This window comes from Grus americana, chromosome 5 (genome assembly GCF_028858705.1).
Source record: "Grus americana isolate bGruAme1 chromosome 5, bGruAme1.mat, whole genome shotgun sequence".
Lineage (NCBI taxonomy): Eukaryota > Metazoa > Chordata > Aves > Gruiformes > Gruidae > Grus > Grus americana.
Window position 1 is genome coordinate 57,746,823 of NC_072856.1, and position 21,164 is coordinate 57,767,986.

Here is a 21,164-nt window from a genome sequence, read left to right on the forward strand (position 1 = left end):
GTGCCCGCAGGGTTGAGGTAGGCCTCCCATCCCATTTCCTCATGTCTTCTCCGTGGTCACGCAGATAAAACCACAGGATATCTCGTGGTGTGTATGCTCTATATCCCCTCTCTGGAGCAGAAAAACACTTACTCCTAACAGCTGCAATACGGGTCTGTACAGGTGGGGAGTAAGATATATCCTCTTTGAGTTGCCGGACGTCCTGGGACAGTTTCTCCACAGCCGAGACGAGGGAGGAAGAAAGGCTTTCTTCATATTGCCGGAGTCGGCCAGCCACTTCGTCCACTGTGGGTGCCTCTTCATTTTTCCAGTCGATGACTGCCAGTGAGTTGGCATACGATGATGGTGCACTTCGTACAAATTTTCGCCACATGGGTCGGGTACACTGGACTTCATTGGGGTCTGTGGGCAACTGTGCGTTGTCCGGATCATAATAAACCATCTCCCGCACAGCTAATTCCCTCAGATATTGGATACCTCTCTCCATAGTGGTCCACTTGCCTGGCCGACATACAACATCTTCGCTGAAAGGATACCTTTCCCTCACACTTGACAGGAGTCGCCTCCAGAGGCTGAGGGCCTGTGCCTTCTTCCCAATTGCCTTGTCAATTCCCCCTTCCCTAGACAAGGAACCTAGCTGCTTGGCCTCCCTGCCCTCCAGTTCCAGGCTACTGGCCCCGTTATCCCAGCAGCGGAGCAGCCAGGTAATAATGTGCTCCCCTGGAAGGCGGCTGAAATCTTTCCGCATATCTCGCAGCTCACTCAGGGACAGGGATCGGGTGATCACTTCTGGTTCTGACTCTTCTTGTTCTCGTGATGGTCCCGATTCATCATCATCTTTCACTAAGCAAACCGATTTCCTTGTGTATTTCTTTTTGTGTATAGGGGCGACTGATACTGGTATGGGTTGATCTTTTGGCTCGGCTACAGTGCCTGTTGCGGGGGTTTGGGCAGCTGCGGGGCCTGCTGCGGGGGCCTGGGCAGCTGCGGGGCCTGTGGGTCTGCTCTCTCCCTCTGGGTGGTGCTGTCTACTCTCAAGCAGTGTTTGATAGATTGTGGCCAGGGCCCAGCACAGTGCAGTAAGTTGTGTCTCCTTAGAATCCCCACAGCATTTTCCTTTCAAATATTCTACCATTTTATCAGGGTCTTGCAATTGTTCGGGAGTGAAGCTCCAAACCATTGGGGGTGAGAAGGTCTCTAGATACCCGCCCATAGTCTCCCACATGCCATGCCAGCCCTGACCATTCAGCCTTGGGGAAGATCCTTGGGTGGTATTCTTGAAACAATTTTTGCTAACCCTGAACAGGAGTTGGAAAGCATGCAGGAGACATAGCAATAGGAATATACTGGCCTGAACATTCCAAGGGTATTCAAAATTCTCAAAAATTGTTGTAACCAACCAAAAGGGAAAAGGGGAGGTGAAAGAGTGAGAGAAGGTATCCCCCCCTGTCTTTCCCATAGATTGGGTGTAATTATTAATCAGTTCTGAAAGATACTGACCGAGGTACGGGCCTGACAGAAATGCTACATACAAGTACCAGCTCAGACTCATGACCGTCGATGATATCTTATCATAAGTCATTATCACACAATACAACAACATGAGAACATACACCCCTCTCCCAGAGATGATAAACAGCACCGCAGGGATTACATAGAGTAAACACAGGTTTACAAACCAGAGCCATGTGACCAAACAGAACAGCATTATGACCACCGACTGTTTCAATAACATTATAGATGCTTATAACAACTTTGTTTTAACACACTTGGGTCAAACATGTCGTTATCACAACCCTTCGAGCCCCACATTGGGCGCCAAAAAAGACTGACGTGGTTTAGCCCCAGCGGGCAGCTGGGTGCCACGCACTGCTCACTCACCCCTCCCCCGGCGGGATGGGGAGGAGAACAGAAAAAAACAACGGCAAAGCCTCGAGGGTTGGGATAAGGGCAGTTTACTGGGACAGCAAGGGAGAGGGGAACAATCAACAACAGTACTGATAACAGATATTCACAATGGGTGATAACAAAGAACAATTTACCGATCCGATGACCGACCAACCGGACGCTCAGCCTGTCCCGGAGCCACACCGAACCCGCCCCTGCCCGACCGGCCCCCTTTTATGGTGAGCATGATGTCACACGGTATGGAATAGCCCCTGGCCAGCTTGGCTCACCTGTCCTGGCTCTTTGTGAAATTAACTCTATCCTTGCCAGAACCAGGACACTGAACTAAGTCTGAACTGCATCAGCCTTGCAGTTCAGAGAGGCTGAGTCCTGGGCTGCAGCTGGCAAAAACAGCACTGACGACTGGAAGATTCAGGACAAACCTTATACAAGACGGCTAAATAGACGTGATGAAGTCATCCCGTGTAGATCAAAGTTTTGATAGTGAGTTAGACCTAACGTAAAGACAATCACATGCCTTGACATAAGTGATAGAATATTTTGTGAATTATTTGGGAGAGTCTGAAAGCACCAAATTATGTATGTCCTTGACAAACATGATGGCAACAGCACCACAACTTCAGCTGAGTGGGTGACGCTGCAGCAGAAGACAACGAGGAAGCACAAAGGGCATTGTTATTTTAAGTCTGGTATCAGATCACAAGCCTCAGGAGTCCAGAAACATTGTTATCAGCACATAAAGTAAAGGCCAAACAGTGGAAGGCAAAGGTAGAGGGTTACCTCTATGGCTGCATAAGAAAAAAGAAAATAATAAGATGTGTAGTTGTGCCAGGCATCAAGAAATATCCTGTATTGTGCTCAAAATATGGTTAGTTCTTTGGTTTATGGAAGAACTGTTATATGGGAGGAAAGGGGCAAAGATACAAAACAATTGAGAAAGTGTTTGGAGATGACTGTTAGACAGTAGAGAAGCTCAAAACAGACACAGAGAAATGCCAGTACCACCCAACTATCCTGCCATTTGTGTGTGTGAGAAAAATCCTAACGTGCCAGTGCAGAGGTCCAAAGAAGACCTGAATGGTCTGAGAGTCAAAGGGTAGTTGGAGGAAATTGCTGAATAGTGCAATTATTGAAGATAAAAGGACTTGATTTAATTTTTTTTGTTACATACAGCCCAGCTGAACTTACGTAAGTTCACAGGAATAATTTCTTCAGGGAGAGAAATTTAGATGGCACGTATGGGGTTTATATGTTCATAGGTTTAAATGCCCTTAAAAGACCAATAAAGAAAGCATTGCAGATATTTCTGACCACATCCAACACCTTTCTTGGAAAATGCTAAGTTATATTTGATACCCAAGAAATCTCCCTAGAAAATATAACACTTGTGCCATTCTAGAGATGATGCCCTGATCTGGAAGAAAAAGAATGAGTTAATGTGATAATAGAGTAAAGGTGACTTTGGGACTTACTGGTCTGGAGTTAAGAACTGTTTACCGCCATACAGAAATTTTCCTTTAAACAAAACAAAGCAATCTAGAAGCTAGTCATTCCCTAGTTTCTTCTTCCTGTCATCCAAGAGGAACTTACACATGCTTTGGAAAATTCTGTTATGACTATGAGGTTCATAAGCTATATTAAGTGTGAAATAACAAAAAGGTATTAGTGTCATAATTGACTGTCAACTTGCCTGCTCTGGTAAAAAAAGAACAAACCACCAAAAACCAGAAGGTGTACACAGGTGTCCTGGTTTCAGCTGAGAGGGTTAATTTTCTTCATAGTACCTAGTATGGGGATATGTTTTGGATTTGTGCTGGAAACAGCGTTGATAATATAGAGATGTTTCTGTTCTATGGACCTATTGTTGAGCAGTGCTTACACAGAGCCAAGGCCTTTTCTGCTTCTCGCACTGCCCTGCCAGCGGGATGGCTGGGGGTGCACAAGAAGTTGGGAGGAGACACAGACAGGACAGGTGACCCAAACTGACCAAAGGGATATTCCATACCATATGACATCATGCTCATTTTATAAGGAGCTTGGGGGAAGAGGGAGAGGGGGGTGGCAGCGTTCAGAGTGATGGTGTTTGTCTTCCCAAGTAACTGTTAAGCGTGACGGAGCCCTGCTTTCCTGGAGATGGCTGAACACCTGCCTGCCCATGGGAAGTGGTGAATGAATTCCTTGCTTTGCTTTGCTTGTGCGTGCGGCTTTTGCTTTACCTATTAAACTGTCTTTATCTCAACCCACGAGTTTTCTCACTTTTACTCTTCTGATTCTCTCCCCCATCCCGATGGGGGGAGTGAACGAGGGGCTGCATGGTGCTCAGCTGCTGGCTGGGGTAAAACCACGACAAGAGGTTTGTGGAAACGGGTAATTCTTTAGGAGAATGCGAGTCTAATTTAGTTGCTGACAGAAGGGTCTGGGAGTGACACTCATGTAAAACTGCACACTGGAAAAGGGCTGCTCACTTTAAATAATTTTAGGAAACTGAGGAGTGAAATAAACAGTCACTCATGTCTTGAGGTATCATGACAGTGAGCACAAGTCTCAGTTATCACTCAGTGCTTCAAGAAAGTTCATCCCATGCTCCCACCAAACTAAAATAATACCTTCACCTATAAGCATCTTTCAGTGCTATACCTTTACCTTGCTGAGCAGACTGCACACAGTGTTCTTAAAGTTATTTCCTGTCAGATATAAAGATTCTGTGATACTCTAGCACTCATGATAATTTAATTTTCTATTCTGCAGTTCAGGAAAAGATATCATGTTTTCAGTAACAGTCTACATTTTAGAACAAAAAACAAAGCGAGGCATAAACACTTAAGAACAACAACAACAGAGATGCTCCTAAACAGCATAGACCAGGTACTTTGGTTTTATATTTGGTAAGCACTACAGAGGTATAGAAAAAGTTTCTGGTATACATTAGCATAAGAACTCCTCAAACTATGCAAATAAGGGAATTAATTGATCATTCTACAAGTGCATTCCTTCAGCTTTCTAAGGTATATTTTTGCAACACATACATTTTATGAGAGGATCTTGAAACACTACACAAAACTGATTACTTAGGAGTTACTCTTATTTTGCAGCTGGGGAAACTGAGGCAGTGCCGAGATGGGCCTTTACCCAAAGTTACACAATAAACCAGTGGAGGCAACTGTAAGAAAAGCCAATATTATGCCTCTCTTGCTTTCACCATCTCAGGAAAGCTTTAATCTGTCTCAGCAGCTTCCATATTTGTCCAGATTTAATAGAAGGGTCACACAGACAGTGGTAAACCCTATGAATCTATGCCCAATTTTACTTAAATTTTGCAGCAATGCTTATCTGGAAAACAGTTGTCGGTACACAAAATAACAATCAGTGCTGGAACAGCTGTGGTGTTAACAATTGTTTTTCAACAGAAGGGAAGGATTTAAAAGACTTTTGTTAGCTAGTTCTTCCTGACATATTACAGCAGTGCACATAGAGCTTCGTAAAATTCCATTATAGCTTAGAGGAGACATGCTAATATTTATTATAGCTATTAGGCTTCATAGTTTTGAGAAATGCAAGAATCAAGCTATTGATCTGTGGCACTAAAATAACTGAGTTACTAGAAGAGCTACCTGTTGTTTTACTTCTGATGATAGAAGTCCAATAAGAGTGGAAAATACTTAATCCCTAGTTGTCATGATGTTTAGCTGATTATTAAGTTATTAAATAGTGACTCAGCCAGAAGGGTTCATTTGTTTCTTCCTTCTCAAAGAACTGGAGAGGTTATGCAATGAGAAAGTGAAAGCTGAAACTTTCTTCTCAGTGCCCTGCTCTTTGTCACTAACACTTCCCAACACGGGGGAGAGATTTATTTCCTTCAAGGAAGGAAGGAACACTTAAGATGTGACTGAATACAAGAAAAGCAGGAAACCAACTGTGGCTGTCAATACACAATTTATAGAGCTCTAACACTGCTGTGGTAATATCAGACAGAGACAAAATAACCTGTAAAAATGATTCCTGCAGACCTGAGCTCAGAAACGAAGCAGTTAGCTATGTTAGTACCCAGCATTTGTTCTCAAGGCCTGGTGTTTGAAGAACAAAGCCTCTTTCCTTCCCAGGTTGCTTCCTGCAATGTTAGCTCCTACACTCCAAAATGGGTATGAGCAAGGTACAAAAAAGCTGCCAGTAGCTTGTGAGAGGAACAGTCTTACTTCTTTCTGCCCTTGCCTATTTCCAGCATAAATAAACAGATAAATAATAATTTGCCAACAGCTTCCCTCCTGCTGTAGGGGAATGTTTCATATTTTGTTGGAATAATTAATGGGCTTTTTGTTATTTTCTACCACCATATGCTTCTTTCCTGCTCTGTATTTGCAATTCCTCGGTCCAGATCCCAGTTTTGCAGCACTAGGAGTTGAACAGCAGATTGGTTGGGGAGGATGGGTAGAGCAAGGGGAAGGTGGGAAAGGGGGGCTTACACCCTTACACCCTAACACTGGAAGGAGAACCTAGAGCTGTGTAAGGTCTGCTGTTGTAGCTATCAATGAAGTAAAAAGCCATTTACTTTTAACTGGGGACTGAGTGGCTCAACAAAAGAGCCAAGCTAATTTTGTTTTAATTATTTATTGTGTTCCAATTCTCATTACTGTTTCTGTTTTAATTGTATTTTTAATTAACTGCATTGATTGTAATGGACTGTACACTTCCCTCATGTAACTTTGCTGACTGGTTTAGCATCCATTTTGAGGTTTACTACAACATCAAAAAAGAGAAGCAAGAGGAAACCTCACGTACTGAAAAGTGGAGATGTGCATATCCAAGGCAAATGAAAGGTCTTTTCTGCATTTTACTGCTTAATATGGGCACCCATGAAGACAATTTTAGCAGATTTATTACTCCATTTAAAATCCTTATGATGAGTAAGTAACTCTGGCTTTGTATGGTTTGCAATATGGCAATTCTGTTTCCTCCTTGTGATAACTTCTCATGTACTGGGCAATATTTCATCTTTTACTGCTGTTCGGGGATCGGCCGTGCTGGAATGGCGGGAGGCGAGCGTCCGGCACAGCACTGCCTCCATCCACTGTGTTTGCGTGCCACATTGCGGGGCCAGGGACTCCTGGGGGCCCATGGCCACAGGGCTCCCCTGCGGTCCGTCAGGATAGCGCCTGGCAGCCAGGGTCTGTTCCACCACCCCAGCCAGGAGCAGGCTTGCAGGTGGGCCTAGCTTGGCTGGGCCCATGGCAGGGCAGGGCTGGGCCGAGGGGAGCTGAGGGCGGCCCTGCTGTGGCATCACTGGGGCAGGGACTGATGGCCCCAGGGGTCCTGGGCTGTGGGCAGGGTGGGGGATGCCTCAGGTAGTCAGGACCATTAAGGGCTACTGGTGCCCTCCAGCCCCTGACTGGTCACCAGCGGCTGTTGCTGTTTTGTTTTGTTTTGTCCTGCTGGCTTACAGGCAGTCCTGGTTTTCTTGTTGCAAGACCATGATTCAGCTCTGAGTCTCCAGAAGTAGGATGTGTCTGGTACTTTCTGTGAGCTCGCAGCACAGCGCAGCATAGGAAGCGGTGCGAAGGTCTGGCTGGCTGCTGTAGAAATAAGTGGTTGTGAACCAGTTTTTGAATCCTCAATAGCTGCTCATTTTAACCGTGTTCACGCAGCAGGTTTTTGTTACTACAGTTATCTAGGGTATAGCTGTTCATTGAGGGAAATGCCTCTTTATTTTCAAGAGAACAAGTGCTGCTGTACGAACAGGCCTAGTATTTATTCCTCACTCTCTTTTGTTTAAAATGCTCTCACTATCCAAGCAGGGAGCAGGAGGCAGAGTCTGCCATATCACTGATCATTCTTGCCCAACTAACATCAAATATTAATGTTAACAGCTCATAAGCTCGACAGATACAGATGTGCATTTGAATAATTCTAGTTTATCTTTTCAGGTATTGAATTTACTGTCAGAAATTGGGAGCTGTTGGCCAACAGTGTCATAACAGAAGGCTTTGCAGACTTCAGTCTACAAGCTAGCTGTTCATAAGTACTCCAATGCTGTTGTATCCAGCTCATTCAAGTTTTTTCAACATTAAGCTCTGATCAAGTTCTGGAATATACTTTTGGTAGTGAAAAAGGAAACAAATTTAGTTGTAGATACAGTGGTGATTTGAGGGATGGGAGACACAGTGAGATGTTTAAACAGCTTCTGTCCTTTCTAGGTACTGAATAAGTTTTCTATGACACAGAAAAAAAAAGACTTGAAGGCTTTTCCACCAAGACTGATTTTCAGAAATGGAAAAGCTTCCTTTAAACTCAATAAGTGCCTGCTTATTCATGGGAAGTCCGCATTTTGGCAATTTTACAAGCATCCTCTCAAGAGTATTACACAAGGGTATAAATGTGCTACTGTAGTTTCCAAATCAGACAAAGGAGCACAATTGCATGTTTTATTTACTCTCTGTAGATAGATAGCAATGTTATCTCAAAGAAAATGCATCTTCTTGCTAATACCAAATAGTACGGGTTCCCCTGAGACCCCAGTCACAACTAAATATTATGAACTACCCTCTCAATAAGATTTTCCAATCAGTTTTGCATCTACCTTTTAATAGTTTTCCCCATATTTTCCTGGCTTGCTTATGAGAATATCATGGGAGACTGTTTTAATGCCAAGATTTATGGCATCTGCCGCTTCTTTCTAATCCACAAGATGTGTTTTCTTGTCATCTAAAACTCCTGGCACTGAAGGGTTTCATCTGAGAAGGTCAAATTTAAGCCCCTTGACAAAGAGGAAGTCATTGAAACAAATGTTTGAGCTAGTCTGTGAAAAATGACATTTTTAGAGCTTTATGAAGAAATATGTATTTTATAAATATAAACCAGCTTCCCAAATGGGATTCTGCTTCTCCTTATCAGACCTGAGGTCAAAGCCAGCAGTTCCTGATACTCTGAGACATGAGTGATGGTGTTGGGGCAGATAGGCTTCATTTCTGAGGCTCACATTTAGTATAAGCCCCTCCAATCCATCCTGTAACTCATAAAAGTTTCTGCTCTTGAAATTTGTCAGTCTAAAAGTTTTAATGCTACAGTTTCTGATGTGAGACTAAAGCCCACAGAGCACCAAGACCTACAGAGAAAACAGTGTATTTCAAGTGCAGCTTTGGTACAGTAATGTAATACTGATTCCCTCTTTTCTGTCCCCAAAATGCATGCTGTGCTAGGTTCATATTAAGAAGTGAACTTTTATTTTACTCAGGTTAGACGTTAGAGCATGGTGGGGAGAGGAGCAAGGTTACATCTATGTTTCTATTAATTGCATGCAGTACGTCAGTGGGCAGAATTTTAACAGAGCTGAAAACCTTAGAATGAGTGGGGCAAAAATATCAGTTACTCACAAGTGAAATCTAAATCTGAGCAACCTCAGGCTCTGGGCAGTGCCTTGCACTTGAATCTTCTCTTGTTAGAATTCAAAGATTTTCACTATGTTGACCAGACAAATGGTTAATTATTGCGTATGTCTGTGGGAGAGAGTCACTGCATGCTGAGATCTTTTGCTTCTGTGATATACCAAAGCTATGCTACGGCAGGGGAAAAGAAAAAAAAAATTCGTAAACATGACAAATACAGGCTGCTGGCTGAAGGAAGAAATGAAAAATGAGTTGAAACACCTTTAAAATCTTTTGTCATAAATTACACAGAAAGGCTTTTAGACCAAACCTGTGCCGGAGAAGAAAGATCTATTGGTCTTTTCTACCTCTTGCTCTTTTGCCTTCCCTTGTCTGGCTCTGCAGTTTTCAGGCATCTCTGGTGATGGTAATTGTTGTAATCCTGTTGTAGCCTTCATTACACTGAAAGTACCATTTCCTTCTAAAGGGACCCAAAGATAGCAAGTGCAATTGAGAAGTGATTTTCAAACTCAAAGGAAGGGGAAAAGTCATGTTAACAAAAATCACTGGAAAAGGAACACTAAACATATTTGATTGCCAATGTTGCTTTCCTGTGGCTGGTGCCAAGAGATATCGAAATCAAGGTGAACTGCATGCGCTCAGCATTTTTCTCTGGCTGAGTAGCTCCCCCTCTGAAGGCAAATATTAAATTTTGCTGGAAAATGGTTTTGTGTTCTGGTTGGAGCCCTGAATCCTGTGCCATTATACATTCACTATTATAATAATGTTTGTTCCTTTATCCAAACATCTCCCTCCTGACTCACTTGTTACTTCCCTTCTTCTCTAAAAATGGGGGAGGGGACAATCCAAGTAGAGGCCCTAACTTCAAAAATTGCAGGCTTTGTGGTAAGATACTTAATTTCATTTAAAACACATTCTTTTTATTGTCACGCAGCTCAGACTGTCTTTATTTTATCCTATCTTGAATAAATAGCTTACTCTTTTGAGTACTGGCTTATAGATGTCTATGCTCTGTAAAGAAGATTTTGATCTAATTTGTATTTGATGAGCTGAGAAGCTGTAAATGACCATATGCGTCATCTTGGGAACATTGTAGCTTTATGCACTGTGTTCGACTAGACGAAGGATCCATTAGTGACCCAACGGAGGTGTTTTAGAGCAGGCAAGGAGAACTCTCTAAACACCATCTGCTCATACTGTTGCTTGTAAAACGATGTCACATCTGCTGCTCTAAAAACATTATGCTGATCTCTCCTACAGTACATGACTGCTGCACTCCTCTTAGCAGTGGGAAAAGGAGTCAGTGCCACATTATTGGGACAAGAGGTGTCAAGTTAACTATAGATGAAATTGCACATGGCCTTCTTGGCTTCCCATACCTTGTGACTGTACCATAAATGTCACAAACAAAATGAAGGAGAGGATTCAACACTATATTTAACTAATGAAGCTGGGTAAATACTTAGACTGTTAGTCTTTGCTGAGCTCCATCTTGTCCCAGCTCGGCTGCTGCTGGTACAACTAATAGTACTAGATGCTTCAAACCGAACACAGCTAAGTCCTCTTAGAGATTGAGAAGATATTTCAGATAGCTTGATCAGTGGAAAGTGAGGTTTGTCTTTGATTTCAGATGGAGTGAGGTTCAGAAAGCACTACCATTTCTTTTGGCTGTCAGATTTTATAGCTTAGAGTATTTGGCTGCCTAACACCTATGAGGTCTTATAAAGCTAATTTACCTACCCTGGAAGAACCAAGGGTATACATCTGCATACATTTGCAATACTGCTGCACCCAGAGTGACAATTTCATAATAATGGTGTATAGAATTAGAAAAACAGTCAATGTTGGTATGAGAAGGAGAGAGGTTATAATGATGCAATAGGAATCCTTGGAAGTACCAAAGAACTGCAGCCCCAATTGACTGAAGACGTGGTGCTCTGCTTTACACAGCCAAATTCAATTGTTTTGACTTCTGACTCTTATACAATATTACCAGACACAGAGACCGTTTTCAGGGAACTGCAGATGAAGAAAAAATGACAGAGTGAAGTTGTTATGGTTTATATTGCTAGCAGCTCAGTGGCTCTGTTCACTTGGTATGATAAAGCTAGTAAGTCTGAAAACTACTGACAGCCTGATGGTCACCTCCAGTTTGCAAGGCAGAGGGGAGCAAACTTCTAAGCAATGTCATGTGAGATAGCACGGCAAGAAGAAGGCCAGAAAGGCAGGAAAGGTGGCCATATGGCATGTTCCATTGCCATATGAGACTCATATGAGACCTTAATGATGTGATCTATCATGTACCAGAGCTGTGGATCAGAGCCTCATTATTTCTGCTGTTGAGGATAGTTTGGCATTGTTCTGCCTGCCTGAAAGATCAGGAACAGACCAGAAAATAGGACACTGGAAGGCTTTTCAGGCCTGTGTTCTACTGCTGGCTTGATCACTGACCTGGGCAAATCACTTCATCTCTCTGTGCTTCTAGTGCCACCTCTTACTATTTCTCTTTTAGCGTATTGCATGCATGAGTCAGTGAAATAATAGGTACTTCCCATTATAATGTATTTGAACCCAAATCTTACATGTAAACACCATTGTACTGTAAATGGAAATGAAAGATTTGGCATTCATCCAAGAACAAAGCAATTGCCTTTTTTACAGCATGGTGGTAATCTGGAAGGGCTGAAAGAGGACTGAAAGCCTTCTTGTATAAAAGAACTTTGGCCTGCGGCAGCAAAATTTACCATGTTGTCTTCTCTTTCAGTGAGATTCTGTTAGAACTTGGGTGCTCGAGAGACTGGGTTTCTTTATAAATGGAAGATTAGTTGTATTTTCTACTGTTACAGCATTCTACTGCAGCCTTTGCAGGACAGTCTTATTCTACATCAGGTTCCTTCATGCCTGGGAAGTTCAGGTGTGTGAGACCATAATTTCTAAAGATGCTTCTGCACTTTCAGAGAGCCATCCCCATGCAAAGGCATTCTTCTTGCAAGAGAACCTGTAATGAACAGCAGGAATCCTCATGCGTAACTGATAGCAGAAGAGCAGAAATGACTACCACTTTCCTTGCTAGTGTTAATGTCTGTCACACTTTACTTCAGTAGGTTACCTATAGGGTTCCTTAAGAATTAAACAGCCTACCTGGATTAGGTATATGCATCATCAGGATTTGAATCTTCTCAATAGCCTATATAAATGTCTACATTGGTCATATTTCTTCCTTACAATAGTTATTGTAATATTAATTTCTCGTGAGAGGAATGAAAAGAGGTGTTATTCTAGCTTGTGCTTCACTCATCTGCATTTTACAAGGATGCAAGCCTTTGTAACAGGCTTTGTCCCCTTCTGTTTCAAGGGCTATAAAAATTAAATGCTTTAGGGTATACATTGACTGAAATCAGAGCAAGAATGAATACTTTGTTTTCAGATAATTTCGCTAAGGCTACAGGAGGGAATTTAATTGCTTATACGGAGCCAAAGTTTGGCCCTTTAGACTAAATCACACAGGAGGTAGCATGATTGCATCAGTGACTCTCCAGGTGCCTTTTCCTGTCAGGCGGTTGTAGCATCAACCTGAGCTGGGTGATTAGACTAGTGCAATTCATTTGAGAAATGAAAGACAGATGGAGATGTGAGACAAGCAAGGATGCAGGTAACTTAGTAGCTGCAGTATGTCAAATATAGAAGAAATCCTGAAGCTGGTGCCCAACCAAGCTGAGAGGCCCACCTCATGTGTTGCCACACAGACACATCACTCTGGGTGCAGAAAGAGTCTGTGTTCATACAGTGATGTTCATACAATAAGCAATTGTTGTTGGTTCTACCTTCATAGGTGCAGCTTTGCATAGATGCGGCTAAATTATTCTCAGACATGGCTCCATAGGCATGGTTAGTTCCTATGGAGCAAGGCCATGTTTCTGCCCTCTCACCACCTGCCCAATTCAGGCATATTTTATAGCATCTGAAGCCTTACCTTCCAAAATGTTTTGTAGAAGTGCCATTATATCAACCCAAGCTTGTTTTTTAAGACATCTTCTGTACCAAATTGGAACATTGTTTTGCTAGCAACTCAGAGGGAATGTTGCAGCTAAGTCATTTGTATTGATCAGGCTTGACCTTGCTTATTCTGTGTGATGAGATAATGTCATGGCCTTAGGTGACAAGTGTACAATTCCTTAGGATATGTATGCATATAGTTGCAATGATGAGGTCAATAATTAAGTGCTTCTAAGACGTCTTGCACAAAGAATGTGTACTACTGATAGTTTCTCATAAGATGGAAAGATACAGCTCTTCTAAGAAAGAAACAGGACTGCTTTCCTGTGATCAAGAAAAATCAATGTCTAATGTTGTGTTATGTGGCCCTTTGTGCAGGCAAAAATAGATATGTAAAGATGAGTTCTAGTTGGAAAGTTGATCCTCATTCATGTATGATTAAAGTTAACTGAAATGTAATGTTCAGGTTGATTCATATCTCAAGAAGCTGCAGATTTACCCAGGTCTGAAATCAGTCTCTTGTATGACTATTTAAGAACTAAATTTTTACCCATAGTTTCCTCCTGGAACAATAGCAGTGGTATCTAAGGCTTTCCTGAAGGCATTGGTTACTTGGAACAAATGTATTTAAGAGAATATGTGTATTTGAAGCACAGATTAGTTTCCTTTCATGGCTGGCTTTCTTTGAAACATCCCCTGGATCTGAGGAAAATACATATTGTGAGGACCCATGCATATTTCTCTCTGTGTTGATCTGTCCTCTGAAAGACTCTGACAAGCATTTCTTCCCAGTTCTGAGAAAATTTCTATTGTGTACAACCCTTTTCAGACTTTTCCTGCATTTTTCAGCTTACTGAACTGGTAATTTCATTTCAGCCTGGAAGTATGATGTAGTCTGAAGTTGTGTCCTCTCTAAGTTGGTGTGGATGCAGAGGCTTTCTTTCATCTACTTAAATCATTTTGCTTTCCTGCTTATTTATCCAGTGACTCCAAATTTAGATCAATACATAGAAATGAGAAATAATTTCATCCTGCTGGCCAGGTTACTAAAATATTTAGACCATAGCAATGTCAGGTCCATCGTATTTGGTAATTGCTTTCTATCTATCAGAATTCCCTTTAACTTCAGTCACTAAATAGAGCATCCTTTTTGATACTGCTAGCTGTCTGGAAATTCCTCTGCATAGAATTACAGTGAAGGTGGTTTCTTTGTGAGATTTCATTTCAGTGGCAGATGTTTGAAAACCAATAAATAGTTGCTGCAGAAATGTGCCTGAACATTTTGACCAGTTCTCAGAAGTCTGAAAGTTAAAAATCATTTTAGTGGGTCTGGTCAAATATCGACACATCAAATGTATTGCAGACACAGCTGTAGGGGTCTTCAGAAAACATAACAGACGGGAGGCAATGTCACAGCATTCCTCTTCTAAGTCATAATTTTTTTATTAGGTGCAGCTTTCTTAACCTCAAACTTTCAAGCATGTTCTTTCATGCTCTTCAGGATATGTGTTGCTATACCTCTGCTATCCTGTTTTTAATTCTAAGTCAATGTAACCGGATCCATTTCTTTCTCTCAAAGATTATCTTCTGCATATGAATAATAACTTGGCAACTAAAACATGAAACAGTTTTAGGCAATGTTCTATGTGCGTATTCAAATGAACATTACATAACCAAGTACTTTTTAAATATCTTTACAATAATGGCACCCAAGACTGTCTGTACAGTTATCCTTTTGCTTCTTAGTAGGCATGCTTCAGGTGAAGACTTGCACTAAAAAAAATTGCATTGAAGTCAAAGTTTTTGCATGCAGGAGACATGAATCTGTAGATGTAGTTGAACATGTTTTGCTTTTGTTTTTCTCTGTGCTGCTCCCTTCTTTTCTCATGTTGAGCTCTACAGTCTGAGGCACTGTTTGTTGAGGTAAAATGCTTGGTAACTACTGTGTTTAATTTAAATGACTAGATTTAGAGCAGGCTGATGCTTAAATTGGAGTAGACTGATGCCTGCATTAACTGAATGGAATTACAGAGCACTCGGGAGTGTTTAGTCAGTTAGTACTTGATCGGTTGGACATTCCAATCTGTACAGTACAAGCAAGTCCACTGGAAAAGATGCTCTGACAGATGGCTAATTGAAATGTGAAAATGCGTATCCTGCCATGGGCTCAGGCTGGAGCCTCCTGACCCCTTTGCAGGACAGCTCCCATTGTGGAGCTGTGACACAACACAGTGTGCAAATTCTCCCTGTGTTTCATTATCTTTTACCTCATCTCCCTCCAGACATCTTTGATAGGTGATAATTAAAATATCCAAGGACATCCTATAAAATCCTAAGCTTGGGTTGCTGAGGATTGCATGAAATTCTTAAGACTGGGATGTTCTCCCACATGCTACAGTCCTCTGTGAAAACCAACAACATTTTGTTTCTTTGTTTTTAAATTTGAATAGACCTTTTAAAGACTAATGCAGCCATAGCAGCTCCCATTTTAGCAACATCTGTGTACATGTGTATAGTCTTAAGTAACAGTTCCTGGACCTTGATTATTTTAGCAGGATTACAACTACTGCTTTGGAGACACAATAGCATAAAGTATCAGTTCAAGGTTTGGCAGCTCAGGATTTCTGACAATGCCATGCAAGAAAAGAACAATTTCCCTTTGCCCCCCTCCATAGGCATAAATACCTCTTCCTCAACCAAACAAAGAATCTCATAAGAAAAAATTAAAAACATGAATATTTTAAGCCAGACCACAAAAGAAAGCTTTAGTCTTTTTTTTCTTTCTTTTTCAGTTCTTAAGCTTTTTCCAGAAAAATCAGGAAATAAATTATTGATCTAGATGTATTAACTCCAGATGCACAAATCTTAGCTAAGTTTTCAGGATGTCGGAGCTCTCACTAGTACTTAAACACACTAACTGAGCATACCTGTTTAGCGTAGAGATACCTGAGCAAGTTCTAAGCTAGTGAGCTTGACTGCCTGAGTAGTCTGTCACAGTACCCGCTTCACCCTTTTCTGAGGGTGCCTTGACTGCTCCTGTTGAGCTGACCTGGTCATATATATGTATGCTTCATTGCAGTGCAGGAATACCCTTCTCGTTTGGTCTTGTAAAGTCTTCCTTTAAGACACCAAACTAAAAGGAACCCTGTTGTATCCTGTCTTGTTGTCTAGTTGTATCCTGTCTTTCCTTCTTCCCATATGTCCTAGAGTTGGTTTCTTCAGCCACTAAAAATAAACTCTCCATATTTCTTCCACCCTGGAGAAAAGTTTGTGTACCCAGTAAAAGCCCACCCAGGAAGACAGAAACACTTCTCAAATAGTCACGCTAATGCACAAGTACTTGTCACATACCACTCAAAGAAGTGATTTGAGAGAGAGCTCACCATGCTTGTACTCCTAGGCAGAGTTGCAGATTTTGTGGCTGACATTTCTTTGCTTTGAGAAATCATAATTTCTACAGGCAAGCCAGATCTTGTTCTGCATGAGGCACCGTTATCAAATGATCTGAGAGAGGGACTTGTATCCAGGGACAGGGATTTCTCTAATTTGCGCGTTCGTGCTCCAACCACAATGTCGTCACTTCTCAGACTCTCTAAGTCTACTTCTTGATGGGTTTTCCCATCTAGAATGTTCTCTTTCCAGCTTTCAGGAGATTTTCTCTTAATATGCAAATCATCCAGGCTTCTCACACTGGATGGAAAGGTGTTTTTCAGTTTAGCAGCTCGGTATGCCCTCAGGCTCATGGGATCAAGCACTCTGAAAGTAACTTCATTAATAAATTGAGAGAATTTGAGCTTAGCTTCTATTTTTTCTTCCACAACAGACAATGAACTTGATGATCCTTGACTCACCAAGCTCAAATCAGATGCAGAGGAGCTGCTTTTCTTGTGAGTCTTCTTCTGCCTCTGGAGCTTTTGGCTTGCGTTTCCCACTTCTGCTGGATATAGAGAAGAGTGTTCCAGTCCGTGGATTTTTTCACCCCCTTTCTGACAGTGCTTTGATCGAGGAGGTCGATAGCCTTCATCCTTATTTTTGCTTTTAACAAAGCTTTTAGCTTCTGACCTTGTGCTACCCTGTAACTCAAAGCTGTCCTCACTGGAGCTGCAGCGTTTTGAGTAACTGTTCATTGTCAAATCTCCAGAGAGTTTCCTCTTTGCATCAGTTCCTACTTCTGGTACACATGCAGCAGTGGATGCATTGCATGCTCTTTCTTCAGTCACCCTGCCAACCCCCTCTTGCTTGGACAGTCTTCCAGGCACAGCACCCTCTGGCTTAACAAGGGAAATGGAGCCCTTTGACAGTGACTCCATTTATTTTTGTGTCTGTATGTCAGCTGGCATCAGTGAAAGTGGCATTCCCATAAATCCTTCTCTATCTTGTAAGACAACTGGCATGACTTTGAAAGGCATAACAGTGCAGCCACCACATTTTATCCCATATGCATCCCAAATTATGCATATGTTTCATAATTAGATCAATAGCACATTCTCATCATTTTAATTAGCCATACTAATGAACAGAATCTATAGGACATGCAAATTTTCCAGGGTATTGAGTGCTTAGTGGATGAGCATAGGCTTTCATTGATCCAAAGCAGCATATAATATATTCCTGTCTGTTGAACTGGAAACCAAACTACCATGATGGAGATCAATTCTCACTAAGTAAAGTCTGGGGTGGTTCTGTTTCAGGGCTTTTTAAAATCCAATAGTAGAGAAGGTCATGTTGTATTGTCCTAATGCTACTAGTGTTTGCTATTCTATTAGAAAGCTTAGTGACAGATCTGCTAGACCCAGAAAGACAAAAAGAGAATGTGATTCTTACTTTCTACCTGCTTGTTCTTGCCATAATTTTCATTCTAAAATAATTTTTAAAGATTTGAATCCAAAGCGAGGTGCAATATTTCAGCATTGTAAATGAGTCTGGAGTAGTAATGGTGGGTTCTTCTAGTACCTTGCATGTGAAGCTCTTCTCATTCTTTACTGTCATTATAGACAGGCAACTCTGAACTGTGACATGCAGAATTTCTATTTTTGCATTGTATATGTGGGAACCTAAAGGCTAGTTTAAGGGAGGTTAAGGGCTATAGTCTGACTTTATAATCAGCATGAAAGTTTGGAGTTTCCCAGTGATATGCTGCAACAGGAACTGACCAGAGAATGAACTGCATGATAAACTCAAAATAGTTTTTTTGCATGTCCTTACTTCAGCATAAGGGTGAAAGCAAGCCATGTAACCCTTTTTGTCTGGTGGGAATCAGACTTTTCTTACATCACTGTCATTGCCATCACCATGGCTTTCTGACTGATGAAATGCAGCAAGTGGAGAAAGACAAGAGAAGTGAATCACAAGCAGAAACCTGAGTGACCTCTCTTAAATGCTGGGACAGGGTGACATGAGGACGATCCCTGGAAGGGATTGAGGAGTAGGAAAAGGTGGCAAGGAAGGGGAGAAAAGTCAGTGAAGAGCACATTTAAAAGTATCATACATAGCTGACAGGTCAGCAGCAGCCTGGGTTGAAATGTAGTTCCATGAGCTTTTGAAGTGGACATTGTATTTAGGTCCCTCATTACACGTCACTTTGCCCACTGCACAGAATTTATTGTCTCCATGTTAGTAATTCCAGGACTCATTTAAATCATAGCTCATAAAAGCTGCTGAAGTGTTGCAAATCTCTCAAATTAACATAGTAAGTGCATTAATTTTGCAAATAACAGGAGGACAAGAAGATCCTTTTAACACATCAGAAATCAAGTGCTTTTACTTTCTGAAATGCTTCCATATTTTCTATGGGACTGTGCCATTCCGTTGCATGTAACAAACATTATCCTGATCAAAGAGAAAATGTGGCTTAAAATGCATAAATCCTGTTCGCACTGTCTTGTTTTAGTTGAAGTTATTCCTCTCTCACTTGACTGTGAATGGTAACAGTTTAAAGGGCTGGCAAATGCTTTCTATTGTCAACACGAAGATTTTCATGACCTTTTCAATATAATCAGGGAACAATACAGCACTACTGTCTTCTTGTAAAGCCAGAATTTAGGGCTTTTCCAGTATGTCCTGACACAGACTTCTGCAAACTTACAGTTATTCATTGAAGCAAACAGGATTCCCCAAAGAGGTAGGGTCTGTGCTAATGCATCTCAGGTCTTTTGCCTTCCAGGATCCATTAGAGCTTGGCAAAGTGTGGGTTCTGCAATTTTAATGGACTTTAGTAATATGTCTGTTTCAGAAACAGAGCAAGCCTCATTGTTGAGCCAAAATCTGTAATGGCTTGTACATATTTGGAGAAGAGCTTTTTTATTCATGAGGGATTGGGCTCATTTGTGCATGAAGAAAGCTATGTTAACTACAGGCATATATTCAGCTATCTATTGCATATGTGCAAATTTTAAGGTGCGAATTTGACAGAAGTCTGTGGTACAGCCAACAAAAATCACTCATATAATTATCTTCTATTGTCAGGAATAAGCCCATTTGTTCTGAAATATGTCATCTGTATAGCAGTCAAATAAAATAAAATAAAAAATAATATCAGGTTGTAAGTTATAGGTAACGTAGGTAAGGTATATAACACTTGTGGATTTTTTATACTGCTTATACTGCTGCTTCTCTTCAGATAATTTCTGCCTAATGACTTTAGACATATGACATAGACATATCAAATTATTAAGAAGAAAAAAATTAAACCACAGCTGCAAAATGACAAAGTGTTCTTACCTGAATGATATAGATCTTTTCACATCAATCCCTCTAAATCCTGATTGGAATAGGTGTTATCAAAGTTTATAGTAATAATAACTATTCAGTGGTCTGTCTTAAATTCACCAAAGTATTCTCTAGAGACTACCTGAATCATAGACATTATTTCCACTAGTCACATGTACAAATAGAAAAGCTGAATATTAAACCAAAATATGCTTAAGAATTGATGTTCGTGATTTATTTTCCATATGCTAAGTTACTTATTTTTAAAGTGTTAAAATTATTTTGCCTTATGTATCTAAATGTCTTTGAAGACACTGCTGATAAAGAGAATTTCTCATTCCAGTGCAAGCAGGTATGTCTGTGAATAACAATGCATTGCTGCAGTAGTCTGGGCTGTACTCTTGGAAGAAATACCTTCAGAGAGCTCAAATTCTTCTATTTTTTCTTGCTACAACATGCCTCTGCTAGGTGGATGTTTGCCTGATTTCTAAGTTCTTCTAAAACTGTCATATTAACATTAAAAAAATCTTAAGAGAAAAACTTATGCACTAATTTTGCCCTATTTTAGAAATGGTGAGCACAATTCTTGAAATAATACAGTATGCCTGTGAAAATCAATTGAAAACTTTCTGACCGAAGTGACAGACCACTGCGAATAAGATGTCCTTTGTTAGCAGCTCTGCCATTACCTTGTTAGTTGACCTTTGGTGAACACCTGCACTTTCTTCTGTTGCCGCCATTAACTGTCCTTAAAAATTAGGAAAGAATTGGTTTTTTCTATGCACTGGTACACAATATTGCATAATGAGACCCTGATCAAGGTGACATCTCTCTAGGTACTATCAAGACTCATGTAGTGACAACTCATAAGTGAACCGTTTCTAGGGACCTAAGTGGATCCAGTTTGTAATTTTGTGTAGTGCAATCTCTAAGCTGTTGTGTTCTGTTTTAGTATAAATATAAGAACATAAACGGAGCAATACTGATCCTGCCCTGCTAAATTGACTGCTGAATCTGAAACATTTATAACAGAACGATAGCTGAGATCACAGCTTAAATGGGACTTTCATAATGATTCAGTATTTTACTTGACAAGACTGAAATGTTCAGGGACTTGCTTAGTAAACTTGTTACTTAGGAAAACACATGAAGATTTTTCTAAAGGTTACTTTAGAC

At 41.0% G+C, this 21,164-nt stretch overlaps 1 protein-coding gene across 3 annotated transcripts in view; it reads right to left on the minus strand.

Annotated features, from left to right (window-relative positions):
- BEGAIN (brain enriched guanylate kinase associated) overlaps positions 1–21,164 on the minus strand; it is a 169,744-nt gene that overhangs the window by 142,419 nt on the left and 6,161 nt on the right. The window contains exon 1 of one of the 3 annotated variants that reach the window (XM_054828828.1): positions 16,664–17,407. The exons of the other annotated variants lie outside the window; for them this stretch is intronic. Within the exon in view, the coding sequence (XP_054684803.1) occupies positions 16,664–17,407 (744 nt within the window). Of the gene's footprint in view, positions 1–16,663; positions 17,408–21,164 lie in introns of those variants that run through there. 3 annotated transcript variants of the gene reach the window in all.